The sequence below is a fragment of the Podarcis bocagei genome (genome assembly GCF_964188305.1).
Source record: "Podarcis bocagei genome assembly, chromosome: 10".
Taxonomy (NCBI): Eukaryota; Metazoa; Chordata; class Lepidosauria; order Squamata; family Lacertidae; genus Podarcis; species Podarcis bocagei.
The window spans coordinates 38,970,995-38,997,516 of NC_138135.1; the positions used below are offsets into that span (position 1 = coordinate 38,970,995).

At 41.7% G+C, this 26,522-nt stretch overlaps 1 protein-coding gene across 2 annotated transcripts in view; it reads left to right on the forward strand.

The window, feature by feature from the left end:
• Nucleotides 1-6,163: 6,163 nt before the first annotated feature.
• NTN4 (netrin 4) overlaps nucleotides 6,164-26,522 on the forward strand; it is a 37,507-nt gene continuing 17,148 nt past the window's right edge. The window contains exons 1-2 of one of the 2 annotated variants that reach the window (XM_081209647.1): nucleotides 6,164-6,644; nucleotides 12,550-13,079. In XM_081209647.1, coding sequence (XP_081065773.1) covers nucleotides 6,212-6,644; nucleotides 12,550-13,079 — 963 coding nt within the window. In that variant the 5' untranslated portion in view covers nucleotides 6,164-6,211. The remainder of the gene's footprint in view (nucleotides 6,645-12,549; nucleotides 13,080-26,522) is intronic. The other variant, XM_081209648.1, reaches the window with a different exon arrangement.

Here is a 26,522-nt window from a genome sequence, read left to right on the forward strand (position 1 = left end):
GGCACCATTCGCAAATGGGTGCAGTAAGGGGCCTACTGAGAAAATTGTTCCAAATGATTCAAGCAAGCAAGTTTAATCATACACTTTGGGGAAGCAATATATATAACCATCACAGTAAGCATTCCCAAGTAATTATTCTTAACAAAATAAATAAAAGTCTGCAGAACTCATGGGAAAGCACATCATGGGTCAGCATTACATTGTCCTAGATTTATTAATTTTTTCTATTGTATGGTTATGTAAGAAACCTCAAACCACCTAATTTGAAGACTTTAAAATGGCATTCAAAAAATGCTGTAAAATAATTATTAACCAGAGGACCAACAAGATCTAGCGTATTTAGCATATGCTAGCATAAAGCAAAAAGAATGTTGCTTGCTAAAGTTTTGTTTCTGAATGATGCTACTCTGGGTATATAGAATACTTTCATTAAGGTAAATAAGGATCCATATTATTAATAAATGTTGGAAATATGCCAGTATTCACCCAAGCCCTCTTATCACATAGGTCTCCACGAATTTGGACTGATAAAATATAAGGGTTAGATCCTTAGATCTTACTGAAGACAACAGAAAAACTTCAAGCAACTTCAGTCACAAAGTGCATTTCTCTATAAGCAGTAAATAAATAGTGGAGAAAATATAGCTTTATTTATAGAGATGGTGCACTTTCTGACCCTAGTTTTATTCTCTTAAATGAAAGCTTTATTAATACATGCAGTAAAAGATAGTTCTAATTTCGGCAATGGAGAAGGGACCAGTGATTATGGCTAATCTGTCGAATTGTACACTGATTCAAGGTCAGTTTAAAATACTTCTCATTCTTTCCTGAATTAGTCAGCCTGAAGAATGAAGCATGTTTATGAGAAGGCAAATACACAAGCAGAGCATGTTATTAGTTATTTGCATGGAAACTGGTGTGGGAAAGTGGAAAATTGACCCTTGGAAAGCAAGGGAGTCAAAGGTGTGCTAGAGGAAGATAAGGAGATTGCAGAGAAGATGAATTAATTCTTTGCATCTGTCTTTACAATGGAAAATGTACGGCAGATTGCTATGTCTGAACTAACTTTTGTAATAAGGGAGTCTGGGGAACTGCGGCAAATAGTGGTGATGAAAGATGAAGTTCTAGGTCTAACAGACAAAACAAAAACCGACAAATCTCCCACTCCAGATGGCATCCATGCAACAGAAATTGCTGATCTCACAAAAATATATAACTTGTCCCTAAGAGCAGCCTCCACACCTGAGGCCTGGAAAGTGGCCAATGTAAAACCAATTTTAAGACAGAGATCCAGGAAATTACAGTGTGGTTAAATTAATGTCTGTTCTGGGAAAACTGGTGGAAAATATGGCTAAAGATAAAATAACCAAGCAGAGAGAAGAACAAGCCTTGGCTTCTGTAAGGGTAAGTCCTGTCTCACTAACCTCTTCGAGTTCTTTGAGGGTCTCAGCAAACATATAGAGGTGACCCCATTGATATTGGCTAGGAGTGCCTATTTCCAGCTATGACTGGTTTGCTAGTTACAACCCTTTTTAGCCACAGGACTCTATACTCTGGTAACTCGACAATTAGATTATTGCAATGCACTCTACCTGGGGCTACCCTTGAAGACAACTCAGAAATTTCAACTGGTCCACAATGCAGTGGATAGAACTCATATAGCCCTCTTCTAAAACAGCTGTATTGGTTGCCAGCTTGTTTCTGGGCCCAATTCAAGGTGCTCATTTAAAGCCCTGAACAATGTAGGCTCCAAATATCCGAAAGACTGCCTCATTCCCTACAGACCCACCCAGGTGTTAACATCAGCAGAGGGTGCCCTCTTGGCCGTTCCACCTCCCTCAGAGGTGGTCTGGGAGAGGGAATTCTCTGTGGCAGCACCTAAGTTGTGGAATTAACCCTCCACAAAGGTGCATCTGTCTTCTTCACAATACAGCTTTTGCCAAATGCTGGAGATGCACCTCTTTAACCTGGCCTTTGACACCTGAAATGTGTGCATATCTCACTGTGTACTTTTGGGGCTACCCTACACCTGTGATTGTAATTGCTTTCAATTTTCAATTGTTGTAAGCTGCCCTGGGGTCTGTTGGTGAAAGACAAGTACGGTAATAAAACAACAACAACAACAACAATGCACTAAAGCTACTTTGCACCTTATTTAGCACCTTGAAACAAGTGCTAGAGCTCCAAACTGAAACACAGAAAGGTGACCTGTGTATGCACACTAACTTTCATTTCTGGATCTTGATGTTCAAGCTAGATATCACATTTGGGTGTGTTTTGCATATTCCACAGTGTGTGTGTGTGTGTGTGTGTGTGTGTGTGTGTGTGTGTGTGTAAAGAAAGATTGACATCAAGATCTGCTGCTCTGGGTGGACAATTCCCCCAAACTGAGCTGTGAAACTGGCTATGGGGAAAATGAAACTGGCTATGAGAAAAATAATCCTGGCTATGAGAAAAACGGTCTAGAGGGAATTTGCATGGCAGGGGAAGTGCCCCTCTATCTTATCAGTTCTTCCCTCCATATCCCTCCTTCATATTATCACATGAATTTACATGTAATTTTGCCCTCTCAGTGATGAACCACAAAAGCCAAATGCATTTCTTTCCCCACGCTCTGAATAAGCCTGGATGCAGGGACTAGAGGAAAATCTCTTGACTGTAGAATGAAAATTTGTTAAATATATCATTTATTCATTTAACAATTTAAATCTTGCCATGCCTGTGCTCATTGTATAAATCACTGAAAGAAGAATGGTATTTTATGTCCATTTTTTCAAGCACTCCAAATTTTAGCAAAATTAACAATTGTTGTGTTATTTTAGACACATGCCCCTGCCCATTGCGTCTATTAAGAGCTGACTTCATTAGCATGGGCCACTTTTTATATTTTGTCACTAATAAAATACCTCCCAAAACCTAATCACTACGATAAAAAACAACCACAATCCTATGCCTCTATCTCCTATGAGAGCTATGCCCTTTCATAATAGTATCATCCATTTTTTAAATAATAATTTAGCATTAGTTCTATCTTGTTTGATTATATTAAATTAACTAGAAAAACAGCTAATATTATTATTTCTGCATATCTTATTTTCATTGCACACTTTCATAATAAGAGAAAGTATTTTTTCTTCTATCATTTTCTCTAAACATCCAGGCATGTAAATATGTGTCTATGTCTAGACAGGAACTTTCTGCCGCAGAACCACATATCTAATCTCCTCTTTGCTAGCTACTGTTTTTGACAGTCTCAGCCATGAATGGTTGACTGTCACATCCTTAAGAAGCCTAGTTGTATCTATCACATAAACTGAGCAAACTGATGCTCCTAATAACCTCAATTTCAGCCTAATGTCAAGGTGAATGGTAGTCACTCATAGAGGCATATTAGTTTGTATCCAGCTTCATATTTGAGAGCTTTTATTTTAGCACCATACAGTATGCATCACAAGGTGTGAGAAGTGACTACTAGTGACACTATCATTTGGGTTTCAGTATCATATTTTTCGAAAGAAAGTTACTGAAAGGTCATATATTTTTCTGACAGAGCACCAGAAGAAGCCAAAAAATGAGATGTTATATTATTTCTGAAAAAATGAGATGTTATAATTATTTCACTTGATAAAGATAGGGATGATAAGGGTCAACACACATAAAATTTCCAACATGTAGAAGAAAATGCTGTAAATTGCTTCCCATAGTAGCTGTCTCTGTGTGTATTTATGCAACAGCTCACTGTGAATTGATGTTTCCCATACTGCTGCAAACTTTGCTGGTATGCTTTTATAGATGTGCAGATCTTCTTCTGATCCATGTAGGAAACTGCTGGACACCAGTGGCTACTATAGGGGCTTTTTCAAGCCCTTAGCTTCATGTTACAGGGAACCAGGCAGAGGGCCTTCTCAGTAGTGGCGCCCACCCTGTGAAACGCCCTCCCATCAGATGTCAAGGAAATAAACAGCTATCCTAATTTTAAAAGACATCTGTTTAGTGAAGTTTTTAATATTTAATGCTGTATTGTTTTTAACACTCAATTGGGAGCTGCCCAGAGTGGCTGGGGAAACTCAGCCAGATGGGCGGGGTATAAATAAATTATTATTATTATTATTATTATTATTATTATTATTATTATTATTATTATTATTAGAGCTTCTCTCTCTCTCTCTCTCTCTCTCTCTCTCTCTCACACACACACACACACACTGCTTTTCTACATTAAAGTAGCTTACAGATTTCTACAAATTATGTATTAAGGAGGAGAAATATAAGCCAGGTGACTGGGAAGAGGTGGACTATGGCCTAGCAAAACTATTACATAGTAGTAAGTGTTTAGTGGTAGGATGACTGTCCAAAACAACAAATGAAGGCAGTAGACACATGTATTCATTTCACTTTATGCACTTGCAGCAGGGATGTGGGTTTTGTGGGATAACCAGCCTCATATAACCAACATACTTAAGTATAATTAACACACGAAGGGGTTAAGACCATATAGTAGTAAACTGTCCTAATAGGCTTAGCTTGGTCACTCTCCCTCACTTTAGAAGGAAGGTAATCAAACCTTTTATACCTCAAAGTGCAAGTAGATAAATAGGTACCGCTCTGGCGGGAAGGTAAACAGCATTTCCGTGTGCTGCTCTGGTTTGCCAGAAGCGGCTTAGTCATGCTGGCCACATGACCCGGAAGTTGTATGCCGGCTCCCTTGGCCAATAAAGCAAATGAGCGCTGCAACTCCAGTCGACCACAACTGGACCTAATAGTCAGGGGTCCCTTTACCTTTACCTACCAGAGAAGCTCTGACAGTGAAGAAGTTTTAAATTGGTTGCTGCAGCTAAGACCACATGGCTCTTCTAAGCCATTTTTGTGTTTCTATACCAATCATTTAGGAACTTTCACCAATATAACTGAGCCAAGTTTTACTGCCTGTGTTTTCTGACTGCTGTATGGAAAAACGCATGAATCTGACCTTTGGAGAGTTTGTAAGTACAATAACCATTTTTAACTTCACAAACATGTGATATTTTTCTATGCTGGGAGAAGAGGGTAACTTTGGAACTCACAATGGCATATTTTAGGGTACTTGCCCCTACCCTGAATATTGGCACCCAGGAATTCTTTTTATATGCCTATTTTTTCCCTTGCCACCAACAGCTTTCTCAGCAGGCGAAAGAAATGTATTCTACCAGTTGTTACAGGGTAGATACCTTGGTACATGTTGTGTATCTTCAAATTCTGTGATTTCAGATATCTGAGAGATGAGCACAGTGCTTTTTCTAGAAAATTAGGTCCGGGTACTCACCATGAAGTTGTTAGAGCAAGTGCCACACTTTCTAAGAACAACAAAAAGAGGTGCGCTGGCACTGCATACCCCTGAGTACCCCCTGGGGGGAAAGCACTGGAGATAAGAGGAGAGATGCTGGGACTGAGGGGGTGAAATGGCCAAAGATAAAAGTTGTAACAGTTAATTGGATGATTTTGAAATACTCTTGTAGCAGGATTGGGGGGGGGGAGAGATAGAAAGAGGTATAGTGGAAGGAGAAAGGACAACAGATCAGAGGAGTTTGTCAGGTGGACCATCTGGAACATGGATGAGGGGTGTGGTTCTCTGGTGTGTAGTCGGTATTACCAGTATCTATGGCAAGTGGTGTGCTATCAGAGGCAGAGTTTGGAAAGGGAGAGAGGAGGGCAACCCAGGTGGAAATGTGTGGGGACGGGGGATGGGACAAGAATGCCTTCAGGGAAAAGGGCGGCAGTGCCACCCACTTGATTTGGGGACAAGGAAGGTCAGTCACCCAGGCTGGGGTGTGGGGGAGCTGAAGCGGGAAGAGAATGCTGAGCGGGGGGGGGGGGGCTGGGAAGCAGCGAGGCGGGAGAGACTGCCTGATCCTTCTTCTCCCGAGCTGTCTCCGTCTGTCAGGCTGAGGCACCTTCGCGTGGCGCGATGGAGCAGCGGCAAAAAGTCAATGGTTTTGAGGAATGCTGCGAGATGGGATGGCTGGCGGCGCGGGAGGGGGGGGGGCGCCGCCAGGTTGTTGCTTCTTTTCCCTCCCTGAGGAAGACGAGGGTGGCTGTGGTTCTTGCCAGCTAGAGAGGGAGGCTGAAGGGCGGCGAGGTGGGGGGCACGAAGGGGCGGGCCGCCGCCGCCTCTCCCTCAGGGGGGTGGGGAGGGGAGCAGCCCGGCCCTTCCTTCTTCTGCCGCTGCAGTACTATGACCCGCCGCCGCCGCCGCCACTCCCCTCGCAGGGCTGTCATCGGGGACAAGGAGACAAGCCGGGAGCGGCGGGAGAGCAGGGCCGGCGCCTCTTCCCAATGCACCTGGCCGCAGCTCCCGGGCTTGGCGGAGGAGGCGGAGGCGAGCGGCGTTGAGAGGGACTCGGCAGCGCGGCTCCTGGGCGACGGCAAGGCGCGCGAGAGATGCCCGCGGCAGGACGCGCAGCTCGGCTCGGCTCCCAAGGTCCTCCGGCTGGAGCAGCAGCAGCCCCGCGGGAGCTGGCGGCGATGGAGCCTCGCCGCTGCCCTTAGGGGCCGGGAGATGCAAGGCGCAGCGCCGGGCAGCCTTCGAGCCTGGACTCCATGCGCGTCCGCCATGGGGAGCCCGCTCTGGCACCTGGTGCTGCTAGGCGCCTCTGCCCTGGCTGCAGGTTGGTCTCTCTCTCGTGCGGTGCGCGCGCGCCATCGCTCGCGTGCATGTGAATCCTTTTCGCTCGCATCCTTTTTCTCTTCTCCAGTGATTATGATTAGCAGGCCTGCAGGTGGTAGAATAGGATTTGTTCTGAAGACAAAAGTTAACGTGCAAGTTAAAGCCTGGAGTTGCTTCTCTCTCTCCCTCCCTCCCCCCCCCCTCTCTCACACACACTTCGCTCGCCTCGAACAAAGCTGCAGGGTTGGAACGCCTGTCAGTAACCCAAGAAGCGCCTCTTGTTGCCTGCGAGAGAGAAATAGGGCTCCTAGTCTTAACTCGGATCAGGAGCGCTTGTCTCCTCACCTCCCCTTTCAAATGCCTCCAAGGTAAATGAGATAACATTCGCTTTTCAAACAGTTGATGGCTCTTCCTTAACTTCAGAAGAAAGTGTTAAAAAGTCAAGAGCGGTGCAAGAGAGGCTGAAAGCCAGACTGGTTCATCCCACGAGCTAATTAACACACACACCAAATCCCGAACATTTTCAGCGCTTGGCTCATAGGCTTTGTATTTTTCCTTCCAGATTAGGGGAAAAAATGGTAAAGTCTGGTGCAATGGGCATTTGTCTTATACATCTAACACAAGTCAGTACAAGCTATAATAAATAATAGTTGGTATCTATTATAAACGATTTCCCATTTTGTTTGGTAAATCAGCTGCTCAAGGATTCAAGGCGAATGTACCAGTAGGTAGCATGGTTTGTGGATGCGGATGTGAACCTGTTCCCTGATGGTCTTGTGAATAAAAATGGTCTTGAATTCAAAGCATCCATGGGCATTGCTGGGGGGGTGCGTGCATGGGGGGGTAAGCTGCCCCCATCAAGTAAATTAAAAAAAACCCTAAGTGACGAAGTCTGTTGCAGATAACTCGATTCTGCTACCTCTAAATTAAAGCCTGCCCCCCCCCCAAATAAATCCTGGCTACACCCATGAAACCATCTATGAACAACTTGTGCTTTTGCACCCATATCTAGTCACAAAAGTTAAATGCCACTGGTTTGCCCCTAGAAATCATGTGAATTGTTTCTTAACAGTTTCAAGAATGAGACAAAGTTAAGAAAGCAACTTTTGTGCAGCCACATTGCTTTGATCTATTTCCCCCCTATCAGAACTAGACAGCACAAGGACCAGATAACATGCTGCAGAGGAAAACAATGCACCAGCATTTCCACCTGCAGTTTATTTCGCTATCATTTATTGGCATCTCACTCTGAGGGTAAAGCTGAACACATACATTCTTTCTGAACTGATTGCTACTATTGTTTATGTAATGTGGGGGGGGGGAGCTCACAGATTCTACAAAGAGATAAACACCTGGACTGGACTGATCCTCTCAAGGAAATGTCATCCTATGGTGTCTGCATCACTGTCCTTCTGACAAAAATCGGCACATTCCCTAATGTGAATGGGCCTAGAGCAAGGAGAAGATGAGATAAAAAGCTGAAAGGTAACATTCATTCACACTTCTATGGCAGGAATGGGTGTTGATTGGCCTTAGGATAACCTAGCCTGGTTTTAAATAGGTGGGACTGCTTTTTTCACTATTTGAAATTTTTTTTTTACTTCGATCTATTAACCACCAAATAATCTAGTTTCAGCTATTGTCAATGTAGAGAGAGAGTTCACTTCCAGAGACCGAAAGGATAGGGATAGTGTGCATTACATGATATTTCTGTTATCTAGTAAAACATTCATAGAAGCCAGTGATGAGGAGATATGCCTATTTCATAGGTGTTTCTTTAGCCTGAAATGCCTGATTATGCATATTATTAAAGTAACGTTTACAGTCAAGTATTTTATTTCTGAATTTGTTATATTTTAATTTGAGTGTCATACCATCAATTTGTAAAATGGATAATGAGAAATAAAGGAGGCAAGTATATTCTGGCTGAAAAATGCTGCAGCAGGAAACATATGATTTAGCTCTGAATGTTTTACAGGTGAGTCATGCCGTACCTTGTATGCTCTTGTCCATTACTACAGATTTTTGTTCAGTGGCATGTGTACTAACATTGGCTGGGAGGTAGTGTGCAGTTAACTATAAATATTAAGAGAAAGAGAGGCGAAGAGCACAGGACAGAAAATGCCTTTAATGATCTCATGGTTGACAGTGTAAAAATACTTATTTTCTAGTATCTAAGCTTATTTTCATTTTGCAAAGTTCTAGTGACAGATAGTACTATACAGAAAAATGTCACACAATATGGACGGAAGTTATCTATGTCTTTAATTATTATTTTCTTACTTGGACTACTTTTTACAAAACTACATTGTAAAATTTCATAGAAAATAGTGTTAAGTTGGTCTTAAATTGCCTCCACATGCAGTTTTCTCCTTGACTCCTCTGCAGTGAAACCCACCACCAATTAGGAAATTAAAAAACCCAGAAATAAATGGGAATATATTTAGACTTGGAAAATACTATATTTTCCTGATAGTATGAGAAGATGATTCAGCATTTTCGGAAGATTTCAGTATAATTAAAGCAGAGCTGTCAGACTAATCCAGCACATTTTCAAACTGTAATTTCCCACTTCAGGAGCTAGATATTTGCCTCAGCAAGTTTCTCAGAAGGTTAAGTTGTATCCCAGACGCACAGTGTATAGCACCTGTTCAGATTCATGAATATGCATGAGTGTTGTTGTTGTTTTAAAAAATAAACTCAAAGCACTTTTCTCATGTCAGTAGTAGAAGCATAATGGAGAAAATTGCTGCAGTAAACATTCACCAGGTAACTTGACTACATTGCATAATGAGACTGAAAAATCTTAGCAGCCAGCATGTAAATCAAGCCGATCCATCTTGGCCTAGCTGATAAGACACATTATAATAATACTTGCTTCCTTACTTCTCAGGGGAGCTGTGCAGATTAGTTAATGTTTGTACAGCACTTTGAAAAGGACTCAGTGTTACTATGTGACTTTTACAGTTGTATTTATTTACTTTTGTTGGCAGAAGTGTGCATTATACATTTGAGCTTACTCTGTAGCCTAAAAATACTCTTTTTTATTATCCGGATCCTAAACATGTTTACTTAGAAGTCTCATATATTTCAAATGAGCTCACTGCATACTGCAAAGGACAAGAGTCACAAGGTGAAAGCAACACATTAAGTTAGAGGGGGGAAACCTCTGCAAATGTACAAATAGAGGAAATAGTTGGTCCATTGTAATGTCACAAGGAAGGGAATCCAAAGAAAAAGAACTGAAATAGGAAAGGAAATAAGACCCCCCCCCAAAGCTTAGGTTTGTAGATCAAAAGAATAAATTGAAAAGGAACATCTGAAGAAGAGGGAACCAGTGGGATGAAGCAAATATCGGTGACGGTATGTATTAAAAAAAAGCAAAAAAAGCTGAAAGATATACCAGAGCAGTAGAATGTAAACATTTGTAAACCAAAATAAGCTGTAAATGAATATGCTGAAGAAAATAAAGGCAATGGAGAGGCAAAAGAATGAGAGTGATATGATCAAAATGAAAAGCAGAATAAACAAGCAGAGCAGCAGACTTAAGAATAGAGGCTGAAGATAGAAACAAGAAAGAAGGACATTACAAGAGAAGGAAAAGTAAGGAAATAACCATAGTATAGCCTAGAGAATAAGCAGATGATATTACAAGAAGTAGTAGTGATGTGAATAATGGAATAAAAGCACAGAGCAAGTGTGGCTGCTGGTCTTCAAGCAATGTTTTTTATGGCTCTCAAAGACACCACTGGATTTTGCAACAAAAAGGTTTTTGTTAAAAGTAGGCACAACATGGCAGTGGGCAGAGTAGTTCAGAACTGTAATGAGGATGCAAATCAGATTGCAAATCTGGTCATCAGATTGATAATTGGATGAGCGGAGAGGGAATGATAACCTCCTCAATGGATCTGCTCAGATAGGGGCGGCAGCTATGTGCCTTTATGTGCTGTGTGTGTGTATACAAGTGAGTGTGCAAGCATAGGAGCCAACTCCTAGGGGCTGAGGTCCCTTCAGCCCTCCCAACAAAACTTGTGAAACCCCCACAAGTTGATGAGCATTGCCATTCAAATGGTGTGCATGCGCCATGTCATGTGATCAATTATATGAGGCGGGGCATACCCCCCAAATATTTTATTCAAGTTGGCACCCTTGTGTGCAAGTGTGGAGTGGCTAGACTCACTTTTGGGCACATCCACCACTGGCATGTGGGCCCAAGAAGGTTGGCCACCTCTATCTATAATCTGTATACCTGAGAAGAAGGATTGATTACTTCACAGCCTAGCAACAGAGAAAAAGATGAACAGCAGGAGGCATAAAAGGTAAAGGGTAAAGGGACCCCTGACCATTAGGTCCAGTCGTGACTGACTCTGGGGTTGTGATGCTCATCTTGCTTTATTGGCCGAGGGAGCCAGCGTACAGCTTCTGGATCATGTGGTCAGCATGACTAAGCCGCTTCTGGTGAACCAGAGCAGCACACTGTTTACCTTCCCGCCAGAGCGGTACCTATTTACCGTATCTACTTGCACTTTGACGTGCTTTCGAACTGCTAGGTTGGCAGGAGCAGGGACCGAGTAATGGGAGCTCACCCCGTTGCAGGGATTCGAACCGCTGACCTTCTGACCTAGAACCGCAAGTCCTAGGCTCTCTGGTTTAACCCACAGTGCCACCTGCGTCCCAGCAGGAGGCATGGAAGAAGCTTAATTCAAGAAAGTGAACTTCAATGGGGAAAACAATTTGAAAAATTGAGTGAAAATATATGGAGTAGGAAGATATGCATTAAAATTATAGTCAATATTAAACTGATGGAGAATGGCTAAAAAGTGACAAGTATTGAGAGCTGAACCAAGATCAAAGGAGGAAATAAAAGAAGCAGAAAGAGAACCTGAAAAAGAGTGCCTTGAGAAATGGGAATGAAACCAAGACAGAACATTAGCATGAAATCTTAAATGATATGAAGAACAAATAAAACAAGATACATAGCATAGCATAATACATAGCATCAAAACAAAAAAACAAATCTCAAATAAGGGGCATAAAAGAAATACGTACCCTGAGATTTAGCATTCAGTGAATACTAAATAATAGCTCTCCTTAGGTCTATACCACCTTCTTTTGCACTGGGTCTTGCATGTTCCACCAGAACATATTCCCTTGGGCTGTGTCTCAGGATTCCCTTGGGCTGCCCCTTTATAATAAACTGTTCTACTTCTGGGTAAGATCCACCTGTGAATATATTCCTGAGGGAAGTATGTATTTGGCTGAGGCCTCTTACACCTCCATGATTTTTAAACTATTCAGAGTCTGAGTGCTTGGTGTAGGGTAGCGCCTTACTCCCAGTATGTTTACTCACTTGTGTGTTTTCTCTTAAATGATCCATGCTTATTCAATTACAAAATAACACCATGCATCTATGAGCCTCTTTTGAAGACAAACTGCCTAAGGCATGGAGTATTAAGGTCCTAGAACTAAATACCGTAAGTTATTGAGGAGCAGGGGGAAGGTGGGACAATTCTTCAATATTTCTGTTTACAAAGAGCCGCTAAATAGTTGCACTGAATAGTTTGGTCCAAGGCCTTTGCAGACACTCAATAGCACATTATATAGCACCTTTCAAGTGTTCAAAGTGTTTCACATAAAATAGTTCAGTAATCCTTAAAGCAGTGCTGTCAAATAGGCCAGTATCATTATCCCTATAATACAGATACAAGGTGTGCCTTTGCTTTGTCCTGAGGCTCTGAATATAAAAGCTTGCCTAAGGTCTTATATCCTTTGTGGGTCCAGTAAAAATTTAACTGTGCCTTCTTGTTTTATTGCAAAGTCAGAATTTTAATTATGTGTTAGGTACAGTTGGTTGATAATAATTTATGCTAACTTAGTTTTTAATTATCACACTTTTTCCTACATAGGACTGAGCAGTGTTGTTGAAGCTGGATCCCACTGTGAGAAAGCGTGCAATCCTCGAATGGGAAATTTAGGATACGGGCGTAAGTTGTGGACAGATACAAAGTGTGGGGACAACGCCACAGAGTTTTACTGTTCCTACAGTGAGAATGCAGACTTCATATGCAAGCAGCCTAAGTGTAGCAAATGCAACTCCAAGCATGCCCATCTGGCTCATTCACCCTCTGCCATGGTTGACTCACCCTTTCGGCTGCCATACACATGGTGGCAATCAGCACAGGGGGTGAACAGGGAGAAGATCCAGCTGAACTTGGAAACTGAGTTTTATTTCACTCACTTAATCATGGTGTTCAAGTCACCAAGACCGGCAGCCATGGTCTTGGAGCGATCTCAGGATTTTGGGAAAACATGGAAACCTTACAAATATTTTTCCACTAACTGCTCAGCAGCCTTTGGGCTGGATGATGATGTAACCAAGAAAGGAGCAATTTGCACTTCTAGATACTCCAGTCACTTCCCCTGCACTGGAGGAGAGGTGAGTTAATTAAGATATCAAAAACTACAAACAACTGAAAATTGACTTTAGATTTATTTTGACTCTTGACTTTAGTTTTTTCATGATATTTGCATGCCACACTAAAGCAGTGGCCTTCCAGATGCAGTTGGACTACAATTTGTATCATCCCTGCCCATTGGCTATGTTGGCTGGGGCTGATGGGAGTTGTAGTCCAACAACATCTTGAGAACCACAGGCTCCTCCTTCCAGCACTAAATCATGATTTAGTTTGAGCATGATGCGCACAAACCACAATTATCTTTGGACTTGTACACCCCCCCCCCTTCTTGTGCAGCTGAGAGGAGGTGTTTGGAAGCTTTCACTCCTGCATTTTAGTTAACCACAGCATTCTGTGCCATCCAAAGTGAGAACTGTGGTTAACCATTAACTATGGTTTATTTCCCAAGTCAGTTTCAGAAACCACAGTTTCTTCACAAGGTGCATAGTTAAACTACCATGAAGTGTAGTGATGGCCATGGATGGCTTGAAAAGATTAGACAAATTCATTGAGGATAAGGCTACTAACTAATGAACACTGTACAACTTCGAAGATCAGAGGCAGCATGTTTCTAGATATCAGTTGCTGAGCAACATGAGCAAGGAAGTACCATTAAACTCATGTCCTGCATATGGCTTCCCATTGGCATCTGGTTGGCTACTGTAGGAAAAAAGTGCTGGTCTTTGGCCTCATTAAGGAGGATTATTTTTATGTTTCTAATGCTGTCTACAGTTACTGTTTCTTCTGTGTGCAAGAAATGTCTGTGCCATGGGCCATAAGTGTTTGGACAGCAGTGGATATAGATACAGATGGAATATAGTGTTACGTTTTCCAGTATATTTTTGGATTGTGGCCAACAGAAGCCACCCTTTCTGAGAATGCAGCCTGCCCCTTGTGAGGGGAATACATACAGGTCTCACCTGCTAAGTAAGGATAGAGTTATTACACAAATGTACTGTTTCCCATCATCACAAGGGATGAGAGTGGGAAGCACTATATGGCTATAGGTGTTCTGAGTAATAGACACACACACACACACACACACACACACACACACACACACACACACCTTTTTCCTTGGTGCTATGAATGGGGGTGTAAAGGAACTACTCTGAAGCATGTTCTCCCCCTCCCTGATGAGCCACCTCTATTGCTTACCTTTGTCCTTGCAGCCCCAATTGCGTGTGTGGAGTTTAGGATCCTCTGGGTGGTGGCATCTGGTGGGTGCTGATACAGTATCTGTACAATGGTGAGAAGTTGGGAATTAGACATATTATTTGTTTATAAATTTAGTCAATTGACTGCTTCTCCTTGGTTGTTGGTGTTCATTGTTTGGGCAAAGTGCTCCCTTTGTGTAAGTTGCCCATCACAAAAATCCCAACTTCAGTGTTCCTAGTTATGTGTTCATGGATATGGGAGATGGAATCCCGACTTGTACATCTTATTATCAAAAATCTTGCTCACTTGCTGGGTCCTCTAGAATAACTGGCTCCAGACTTTGTTGAAATCCTTTCCTCCATTGTGACTGTGGAGGAAAAGAGGGAAGCCATGGGCAGTCACCTGGGGATCTCTGTTTGGTGTGTTTAAAGTTATGCCACTCTCCTTTGCTGCACAGCATTATGCCAGTCTTGCATTGTTGGGACTGACCCCTGCCCTGAGGGAACATAGGATTCTGACTAATTTCCACTCCTCCGTGACCACAGGTGTCTGTTCCGCCACTTCAAACTTGTGCCAGTGCTAGGGTATTGCTATGGTGACATAGTGTTGTGATCTGCCAGCATGTTTAAGACAAACCTCATCCTGCCTAATGTGCATAAGCCACACCACAAACTGTTACAGAAAGATGTTCATTTAAGATGTCAACATTATTTCAAGTTTTCAGGAAGTGTTGAGTGCAGGGGGCTTGGAGATCACACAGATTACATATTAAAGCACCCTGCATTTTAACACTACAGTACTTGTATTTATTTGCAAAGTAGTACCAGAAGCTTTCTGGTGACCAGATGGCAGGACTGCAGATTTTGCAAACATCACATTTAATTTATTACAGCCAGCTACATTCAAGCAATTACTTGTAACTGCCAATAGTAACATGTACGTCACATTAAACAACACAAGAGGTTATTGAGCTGTTTTGAGTTATGGAGGACGTACTCCGACTCATAGTAGTACCTAATTTCAGACATCTGGAAACAGTCATTCATTCCAGTTTAAAATACACAGTTATCACAATCTGTCCAGCTAAAAATGGTCTCATGCACTGGTATACTGTGTTCATTTCATGTCTAGCAAAGTGTTGGCAATATATAAGCATTAAATCACAGTTTCAATAAAAATAATGATAATAATAAAAAATCTTTAACAAATAACTAAGGTTGGTTTTAGGCAGTAACAGCAAGGCATGTATTTATGCTGCATATAAATCCAAACGCAGAACCACCTTCCCCTGGTTACAGTTATATGGGTGTGTATACCTTTACACAGTTATAAGGCTCAGAAACATAGGCCATTAGGTATAAAAGTAAGAAGAGAATCATATCTAGGATATAGAGTAGCTGTTTATTATTTTTGCAATAAATTAAAGGAGATTAGGGACCAAAGCATTAAGCACTTATTAAAAGTTTGAGTGTTATTAGACTGCAAGCAATACAAAAATTAAAGACTTCATCTTTCCCATCTGTCAAAGGAAAATTAATAGCTAAACACATTTTCCTCATTCTGAAACATAGATAAAAAGAGAGTATAATTATTTAATCACCTTTTGCAAGTTCTATGCAAGTAAAGTTTTTGTGTGGAAATGACTGGAATGCACAATAAAGTTCCTTATTGGTTAACTATATTTTGGGGAAGAGGTTGATTGCTTGAATCATGTTGCTGCTGACAGGGCAATTCAGAAGGCTTGCCAAAGTTGCAGAAACTTGTAACATTCTAAATTATACTACTGATATACTACAACAGCTTGTAGATAGGTAGCCGTGTTGGTCTGCCATAGTCAAAATAAAAAAAAAATCCTTCCAGTAGCACCTTAAAGACCAACTAAGTTAGTTCTTGGTATGAGCTTTCGTGTGCATGCACACTTCTTCAGATACACTGGTGCATGCACACATCTTCAGATACACTGAAGAAGTATATAGCAGTGTATCTGAAGAAGTGTGCATGCACACGAAAGCTCATACCAAGAACTAACTTAGTTGGTCTTTAAGGTGCTACTGGAAGGAATTTTTTTTATTTTTACAACAGCTTGCCTATTTTGGCATTTTTGCACAAGTTGGTAAATCAATCCTGAACTGACTGGATCACACCAAGGCTTTAAGTTGGGGGATCCTTATAACACAGAGATATAGAGGTGCATTCATATAATGGAAATCTGAACTTGCTTCACAGCCTATTTTTGAGGTATAAAGTACTTCTTAACCCTCCTTCTGTTTCCTGTCACATCAGAGCAGCAGAAATTGAAAATCCAGACATAATCTGAATGAATTAAACTAGTCACAGAGGCAGAACCAGATCTTTTGAAGGTATCTCCTGTATTCTTGTGAAGTCATAAAGTGACATGAATGAATCACTTTTGATTGTAGATCCCAGTGCTGAAAGTGCCATTTTCCTGCTTGTGCCATTAAAAAGTTGAGTGGCCACAGCTCAAGGGGAAGATTATCTGGTTTTATGTTTTAGGTGCAGTGATTGTAAAAAAGCCAAAGCAAGCTTTTCATTCATGGAAATGGTAGACCAGGGGTTGGCAAAGTTTTTGTGGCTTGGGCCAGTTCACAGTCCTGCTGATGCTGCGGTAGGCCGGAGTGCATGTGCACATGCATGCATGCATGCATGCATGCGCAAATGCTATTTCCGGTGCTCCTTCCAGTGCAGAGGAGGTGTGTGCAGCTTCCCATTGGCTGCTTCCCATTGGCTCTGCTCTGTACCGGTTTGGCGCGGTGCACGGGAGCCAACTGAGTGGGTGGAAGGGGTCCATGGGCCAATTAAACGACCCCCCTGGGCTGCTTGTGGCCTATGGGCCTTAGGTTGCTGACCCCTGGGGTAGACCAAGCAAGAAGGAAGCCATATCATCTTTTCCTTTGATAACTGCAAAAAAATTATTAATGCATATCATGTTCTCCTGAACAGTACAGTCCTAAATGAGTCTACTCTGAAGTAGTCACATTGAGTCAATGAGACATTGTTGTTGTTTAGTCGTGTCCGACTCTTCGTGACCCCATGGACCAGCGCACGCCAGGCACTTCTGTCTTCCACTGCCTCCCGCAGTTTGGTCAGACTCATCCTGGTAGCTTCGAGAACACTGTCCCAACCATCTCGTCCTCTATCGTCCCCTTCTCCTTGTGCCCTCCATCTTTCCCAACATCAGGGTCTTTTCCAGGGAGTCTTCTCTTCTCATGAGGTGGCCAAAGTATTGGAGCCTCAGCTTCAGGATCTGTCCTTCCAGTGAGCACTCAGGGCTGATTTCCTTCAGAATGGATAGGTTTGATCTTCTTGCAGTCCATGGGACTCTCAAGAGTCTCCTCCAGCACCATAATTCAAAAGCATCAATTCTTCGGCGATCAGCCTTCTTTATGGGGCATACTCCCATACATAAAGGACTACAGACTAAAAGTGCAATCCTATCCATGTCTATCCAGAAATAAGTCCCATTAAGTTGATTGTGGCCCAGTGCTCATAAATAGGTGTAGGGATGTAGCCTTAGGCACTTAGGTGTATGTACCAGCTATTTCACGATATGTATAGAGATCATTGCTTCATAATAGCAATTAGGTTGTTTGAGTGCAAGCTTGTCAGAGACCACATTTCAACAAATTTATGCTTTGTTAATTTCATTCCCTCCAGCAATTTTCTTTTAAAGTCTTTTGTTCTTGAGAAATAGAGGAAGAGGCTTTTATTTGGGAGGGAAGACAAACTGAGTTAAGTTAAGCCTTAGTTGTGTTTAGAGAAGACCCACTTACATAAATAGAAAATCATAATCAGTTCCATTGATTTCACTGGGCCTACTCTTAGCTTCACAAAATATGGATCCAACCTACTGTTTATTTATATAGTATCACTAGTGTGCATAATGCCTTCCAGAGTACAAATTCCTACCCCAAGGAGCTTGCAACCAAAAATTAAACACAGGAAGCGAAAGTAGTAGTGTCAGTTGCACATGCATATACTTAGCTACAGGCTGATGCTGCAGTCCTATACAGTGGTACCTCGGGTTAAGTACTTAATTCATTCCGGAGGTCCGTTCTTATCCTGAAACTGTTCTTAACCTGAAGCACCACTTTAGCTAATGGGGCTTCCTGCTGCTGCTGCGCTGCCAGAGCATGATTTCTGTTCTCATCCTGAAGCAAAGTTCTTAACCTGAAGCACTATTTTTGGGTTAGCAGAGTCTGTAACCTGAAGCGTATGTAACCTGAGGTACCACTGTACACAGAATGTGGAATCTTTTTCTACCCAAGAGCTGCATTCTATCATGGACAACCTAATGGAGGCCATATGCCAGAGAGAGGTGTGGCCAGATGCAAAAGTAGGCACATAAGAGACTTAAATTTCATGAGTCAAAACATCCATAGTCACTATGCTACATGAGATCTCTCCAATAATTTTGTTCTCCACAGTGGCCCTTCTTCCATGGGATGGTGAACATAAAAATACAGTCCATACAATAATTTAAAAACATCTAAAACCAAGCATACACAAAACAATGCCAGCTGCTGGAATTCCCATTGTCATCCATGTGTCAAAAGCCAAGGGGAACCTTCAGTGCAGGGGATAGAGACACCTCCACTGGAAGTGAGTCCCACACCTTGGGAAGCACCAAGGAGAAGGCCCAGGCATGAGTCATTGCCCTGCAAGTGATACCCATCAGTGGTCTTACTGACAGGGTCTCCTTTGCAAACCTCAAAGCATGGGTTGGCATGTGTGTGTGGTAAAGATGCTATTGTTGCATGTCTGTAGATTCTCTGGCATGCATTTACCTCTGTAGTGAACAGATCATACTGTAGTCTTTTATTTTATTGACCAATTTATAGACTCCCACTTTACTGAAAGGCAGCCAATTTCAGACTTTGATTTGTTGTTGTTGTTGTCTAGTCGTTTAGTCGTGTCCGACTCTTTGTGACCCCAAGGACCAGAGCACGCCAGGCACTTCTGTCTTCCACTGCCTCCTGCAATTTGGTCAAACTCATGCTGGTTCTTTTCTTATCAGACTTTGATAGCAACATAGAAATCTATAATGTTGCTGAATAGTTTACCAAAAAAATAAAATAAATAAAAGCAGCAAGAGAATAATGCTACCAAACAAGAGAAACTTAGGTAGGCAGAATTAAAATATCCAGACTGACTGGGATTTCAGCCAATGCTCAAGACACGGGGCATAATAGGTTTACTCTCGTGGAAAGTGCCTTGGAATGTTTAATGGCTGCAATATGTTAGACTCTTGGCTCAACATCTCATCACAAACATGTTGCTTGGGAACAAGTTCAAGGCTCAGGAAAAATATGTGATGCTTGTTGACCCGCAAACTGAAATTCCTGCAACACCTCATCTAGTTCTGAAAGGGTATTTAACCTGATGATGTACAGGTTTCAAGATCCAATAAAGTTCTAAATAGTCCAAAATGACTTGCTGTTTTAGCCCAGGGGCACTGAGCTATTAGGATCTCTGCCCTCACTCTTGATGAAATTCCAATTGCAAGTTTCTGGATATGATGTAGACCTTCCAACTGGAATAGTGAGATATTCGAGAACCAACAGCTGTTCCTGGGGCATGGTGCAATCTTTGAAAGCTTTCAGCCAGGTCTGCAAAACCAATGCTTAACTAGTATGGGCAATATTGATGCAACTTGCTGAGTAAAAGAGGTTATTTGACCAGTTACCTGAATTAATCTATTGACACTTCGGCTAGCTATAGTACTACATGCTTCTGGTATGTGTGCCTTTTTCAAGCCTATTTACCTAGGCTCAACCTGAAGGGTTCTTATATGCATTTCTACCTTCCTATGGTTCTATATAGGGCCCCTACTGTCCTGAAATATAGGGCTGTGACCCCTGGTGCATTTCTGTCAATTCACATATGAAAATAGGGACATTTGTGCATTTGTAACATCCACATTCTCACACCAATGATTACTACCTAAGAACACGCAGCTCTCCTTTACACACTGTTGGAAATCTATTATCCCACTTAAATGCCCTGCACATTCTATTCCTTTACTCTCCAATCACCTGCATAGCACTGATTTTTAAACCAGGGTGTGCTATTAAATCAGCCCCTAGAGTTTCTTCACAGAATGTTTAATGTTACAGTAGGTACAGTTGTATTTCTGCAAATAAAAAAACTCTTGGAACAGTTACTACCCCGAGAATTTATGGGCCATGTAGGTGTGTGGAAGAGAAGCAGTGATTATTTGATATCCAAGTACGTGACTAGAGTAGATGATGTACCCATTCTCAACTCAAACATTCATCAAAAATCCAAGGACAGGACAAAATCTGAAGATTCCCAATGCAAAACTGTGCACACAAATGGGGTTATAAAAAGGCAACTCAACCCCCTCCACAGCAACATCTTCCTAAAAATGAAAAACCAGAACAATAAAGCAACAGTATTTTACAAGCGACAGGAACAAGGAAATAGGGGGTGTGCCTAGCTAGAATACATGAAATAAAAGCAGTACAAAAACATTTAAACACTGTGTAAGTGAACTTCTAGGTTATGAAAGGTGTTGCTGAAAAAAATATCAGGTTTTAAGGTGCCACGTTTGCTGCTGCCGTGGCTACTACATGTCCGTTTTGCCAGCCTCTGCTGCTGTGTGCTATGCTCAGAGATGTGGGGGATGTTCTGGGGAGTCAGCCAGTTTTTCTAATGACTTTGCCCCTGAACAAGAAAGCAAAGCAGCTCACTCGCTCTCCTGCTCATTCACTCTTCGGCTTAGTTTTGGGACGAAGTTCAAGCTTTGTTGGTCTGACATATATCAACAAGTAGTGAAGGCATGCCAAATCCAAGGACATAAATCTTTGGGGAAGGGGGAAACTTGCCTGAGGGGAGAGTATTTAAATATCATCTTTCTTGCTGATGGACCAAAAGGCTTCTCCATAGTTCAGGGTAGTGTGTGTTTACTGCTATTCCCATGGAGCACAATTTCTTTGAAAAGAAAGGCACATGATTAAAGTGCTATTTGAAATGAAGATTTTGCTTTTAAATGTGGGTACTTTGTCTCTTTCTACTAAGATTTGTGTCAAGGAAGCACTTAACTGTATTTGTGTATGCATTAATTAAGCATAGTAAGCATATGGACGCGGGTGGCTTTGTGGGTTAAACCACAGACCCTAGGGCTTGCCGATCAGAAGGTGGGTGGTTTGAATCCTTGGGGAAGGAGAGGCGCTGCGGAGAGAGGGAGAGCTGCGCAACGCCCCTTCAGCGAAGCGTCCCTCCTGGCTTCTGCCTTAGCCGCGCGCAGCCTCTTCCGGGAACGGGGAGCCTTTATCCCACTGCCCGGAAGAGGCTGCGCGCGGCTATCCCATAAGCCAGGGCAGCCAGAGGCTATCCCAGAAGCCAGATCCCTCTTGCTGTTCTGGCTTCTGGGATTCAGAATTTTTCCTCTCTTGTTTTCCTCCTCCAAAAACTAGGTGCGTCTTATGGTCTGGTGCGTCTTATAGAGCGAAAAATATGATATATATAAAGGCAGATGGAATACCATTAACGCTTTTCACTACAATGACATTTGTCACTCAGAAACCACTTGATCTGATAGCCAGACAAAGATACTGTGCAGTGGAAGAGGACTGTAAGCAATAGTGGTCGACTTAAAGCTATATACACTTCCTGTGTCTTGTTAATTATTTGCAGCTTCTGCCAAGAAATATATTTGTGCTACAGGCATACTATATGCAGGCTTGTATTTTCATTTCATTTAAGAGAAAATGTGCCAAGCAAGTCAGATAAATCTTTGATAGTTGCAACAAGAAAAGGTTGATTAAGGTGGATGGATTTCAAGTATTTTATTACTAATCGTTTTACTTATGTTAGCAGAAATGTTTAGGGTAGATTTGTGATAAGATCATACATTTCAAATTGGAAAGGCCAAAGAAAAAAATATAAATTTTAGCTGAAGGCTATGTAAATGTTTGAGAGTTTTGTTTGGAGGAAGGTGCTTTCTGCAACTGTACCTTATTATTTATTTATTGGATTTATTGCCTGCTCTTCACCATGAGGTCCCACAGGGTGGGTTATGATATAAAAATACAATGTTAAAATCAGCACAAACAATTTGCTGTGGGGATAGTTCCATAGCTTAGGAGCTATCACAGAGAATGCCCTGTGCTGGGCTGACACCCACAGAAATTCTGAGGGTGGCAGAACCACCAAGAGGATCTGTATTCAACAAAGCAGTATTTCTGAAATTTAGTCAATTCCTTTCCAGAAGAGACTCACCTGGCACCTTTTACATATTTTACTTACTTAGAAAAGGTGTTTCTAATAATAGTTCTGTCTGGCATTTGGGAGGTTGTGGGCATAGCGTGTTAACAACTGACAAAATATTTAATGATTTTAGGTTAATTTTATGCTGGCACCTTGTAAAGCACCTAGCATACTGATGCTGCTATGCAAATGAACAGCAACAGCAATAAGAAACTGAATGTAAAGGTAAAGGTAAAGGTACCCCTGCCCGTACGGGCCAGTCGTGACCAACTCTGGGGTTGCGTGCTCATCTTGCTTAAGAGGCCGGGAGCCAGCGCTGTCCGAAGACACTTCCGGGTCACGTGGCCAGCGTGAAGAAGCTGCAGCTGACGAGCCAGCACCAGCGCAGCACACGGAAACACCGTTTACCTTCCCGCTAGAAAGCGGTACCTATTTATCTACTTGCACTTAGGGGTGCTTTCGAACTGCTAGGTGGGCAGGAGCTGGGACTGAACGACGGGAGCTCACCCCGCCGCCGGGATTCGAATCGCCGACCATATGATCGGCATGTCCTAGGCGCTGAGGTTTTACTCACAGCGCCACCCGCGTCCCATAAACTGAATGTACCAAGTGCTAAAGTTCTCCGAATAGAGGTACTGGGGATCAACCTAACATGGGAAGCTGCTTCCTACTCACAGATGTGAAATAATTTCTTAGTGGTGGGGGAAATCTACGGTACTTTACACATGCTCAAAGACACCCTGTTCTTTGCTGCTACTTCTTATGATGGTGGGTTCAATATCAGTATGGAAAATATATAACATTCTGCACATCTGGCAAATTGACAGTCAGATACCTGGGCTTGCTTCCCTTCTTTTATAGTTACTGTGATTTGTGATTTTAGTCAATACTTTGAACTTCTCTGTCTTTCATAAAGTGTAAATATAGCATGGAATCTGTAGTGTCATGCATGGATGGTGTGTGTGTGTTTCTACGGGATACTTGGAGTGGGTGTAAACAAACTCTTGCTAGCTATAAATCATAGCTGTGACTGTGTTCTTTGATCTGTTTGTGGATTCAGCATCAAAGTGTAGAATATTAGCTAGCAGATTAATATTCTGTGAAACTGCATTCATTAAAAAAAGAAATTGAACATGGTAGTTGAGCTTTCTTACGGCTAGTAAAGTTACTATTAACTTGTGATCATTTCTTAGCCACAGAAAACCACAACTTCATTGGGAAAACCATCTCTTCCTCCTGAGATGCTGAGACATCGTTGTGGCTACTCATTAGTGAGGAAAATATATTCTGTATGTTCTCAGTGTTTATTGTTATTTCACATTGAAAGCCTGGCAGGTAACAGACAAGGCAGGTAACAAACTTAGCTGGAATATCTAATGTAGGACTGTTCCCTTGTCTAATAAATTTTTATGGTACAATCTAGTCAACTTGGTCTAGCTGAATAGTCAACATCTTGAAGAAGTGTCCAAGTTATTCTGGCATTGCTGAATTTCTAGAATAGGTATTGTCGCTTCAACAAACCAGGAAGTCAGGCTGGAACTTTTTCTGTTGTGTCCTTAGTATGAGTTGGTTCTGTTTTACTCAGTATTGTGAGAAAAGCACTCTACACATGCTCATGGCCACCATAATTACTTACCATGTACTGTAAAGGTTGCTGGCTTGATGAGCAGAATGCTTTAGTATTTACTAGGTTTCTGCTTCTATAGAAATGAAGGACAGTTTCTAGTTGTGTAGGTGCTGGAAGAGAAAATTTGAATAATTTACTACACTAAGACTTAACAAAGTGTGAGTAAAAATATATTGTTCTAGGCCTGTTATTTGTGTGCAGAGTTATGGTGGCAGAACACCCTTTGAAGTAGAAGTGCATAGCTTGGACAGGTCCCACATTTATTCACTTAATGTGAGATGTATATTTTACTTTAAAACATTTAACCAGTCTGGTTCTTAATACATATAATATATTTTTATTGCTACCAGTTCAGTTTCTTGGAAAAAAGTTGAAAGCATCAGCCACTGTTGCAGCTTTTACATTATGGAAATTCTCCCCTTGGGCACATATGTTTTACCCCCTTCCCAATCACAATTTCTACAAATCAATGCAATTGCCAGCTGCAGATTTCTATAACAGTTACTGGGAGAGTGATTGCTTTTAACTTTTACATCCCACTATAAACAGAGCTTAGTTGGCCCAATAAAATCTCCCACTTGAGCTTTTCATATAAGAATAATAAAGGTTAAAAGCTCATCGCCATTGTGGGTACTTTCTATAGGAAAACTGCAATTAATGGGTAGAGTTGGGTGCAGAGAAAAGAGGAATGTGTGTGGCTGTGGCAAGTAGGTGGTCTTTAAGGTATGTGTACTGTGAACTTTTTGCCCAGTTTTTGCTGGATTGTTCAAAGCTCCAACTGAGGTCAGAAGTAAACTATATTCCTTATCCATGTACAAAATTGAAACAAAGCCCAGGAAACTAGAGTGGAAACAAGAATGAAGCAGTGTACTAGACCATGGTGTGTTTCAATGAAATAAAAATGAATGGGCATACATATGCACATGAGCCACAGAGCGATTTGGAAGAGATGGATGCCCTAGTCCTAGTGGGGCTACTACTTTAGATAACTGGTTCCCAGAGCTAAAGGATTTTATTATTGTTGTGGTCCCTCCTTTTGTCCACACTACCTGACCTGAGAATTCATAACTCATTAATCAGGTGTATTGTATTGTCCTCAAAAACCAATAAGGAACAGCCAAGGGCTTCATGAACATACCTGTACACATTTTAGATTCTATGGACTATGAGCATATAAAACTTACAATTCCAGACAATTTGTTTTACTAGTTTACTTCATTCTGCATATTTTCAGGTTTGAAAAGTGCTAGTTATTATTCAGCAAGTGCTGTTTGGCTTTTAACAGTAAATGCACTATTCATGTCAAGCACGATATATATGATCTGCAGACAGGTCAACATTTTAAAAATGCACTGGTATGTTCAAAATGAATTATTTCATTTCTCAACATTCTCTTCCCTGAAAATTTGATCAAAACCAGAAATAACAAAGAAATCTAAGATACTATTTTAGTTTATCTTTAATCAAAGGAAGCTAGGGTGCTACTTTTTATTGCACTTTTCTCAGCCTGCATTTTCCATCATCCACTGAAAAGGAAATGAATGTCTAGAACTTGGATTGCATCCAAGCATTTTTCTTTCATATCTGAAGGCATCTCATGTTCACAAACTGCTAAAAAGTCATTGTGGTCAGGGCTGTACGGCACTTAAATTTGAATAAATAGAAGAACCTACAGATGTACACAAATTGTGGCGCTGGGATTCTATGAGTTTGTGTTCATACCTGCCTGATACAGCCTTATTCCTGGATAAGTTTAAAAGGTTTGGCATGTTATAGAAAGGGAAACAAAAGTCTTTTGAAATGTGTTACTAATTATTTAGATCCTCCATCAAAGACTCAACACTCATGGCAAACACAGCTCATGTGCTCTGTTCTCTCACTGCCTTTCCCAGCCGAACTTTCCCCATTTCAGTTTTAATGGTCCTTTTAAAGGGAGGTTATTATACTGACAATCAGTGGAACGTGTATCCAATTTCATATACGTACAGATAGATACTTGATGGACAGAATACCACGTCGTTATGCATCCAATGAGGATTTCTTATTTTGCATGTTTTCTAATGCCTTGCTCACAGGCACCAAAACATCCAGTTGCAGTTGTCTCTGCCCCATTGGCTGCTGCCACTTTTGGCATGCTCACAAGGTTCACAAAGCAGACTGCTTCCATTCAGTTCAGAAATGTAAATGCTCTAAAACCTTTTCTGTTCCCTTATAACTCCTCCCCAGCCTGACTGTCCCAATCTCTAAGTGAAGTCTGGAAGTTCTGGAAGGCAGAAAGATTTTGGCCATGAGAGAAGCTTGGCTAAAAAGTACAGTGGGTTTAGACATGATGGTCCTGGAATCAGTGGCAGCCAGAAGATGCAAAAATGACAGTCCAGTGAGGTGGTGG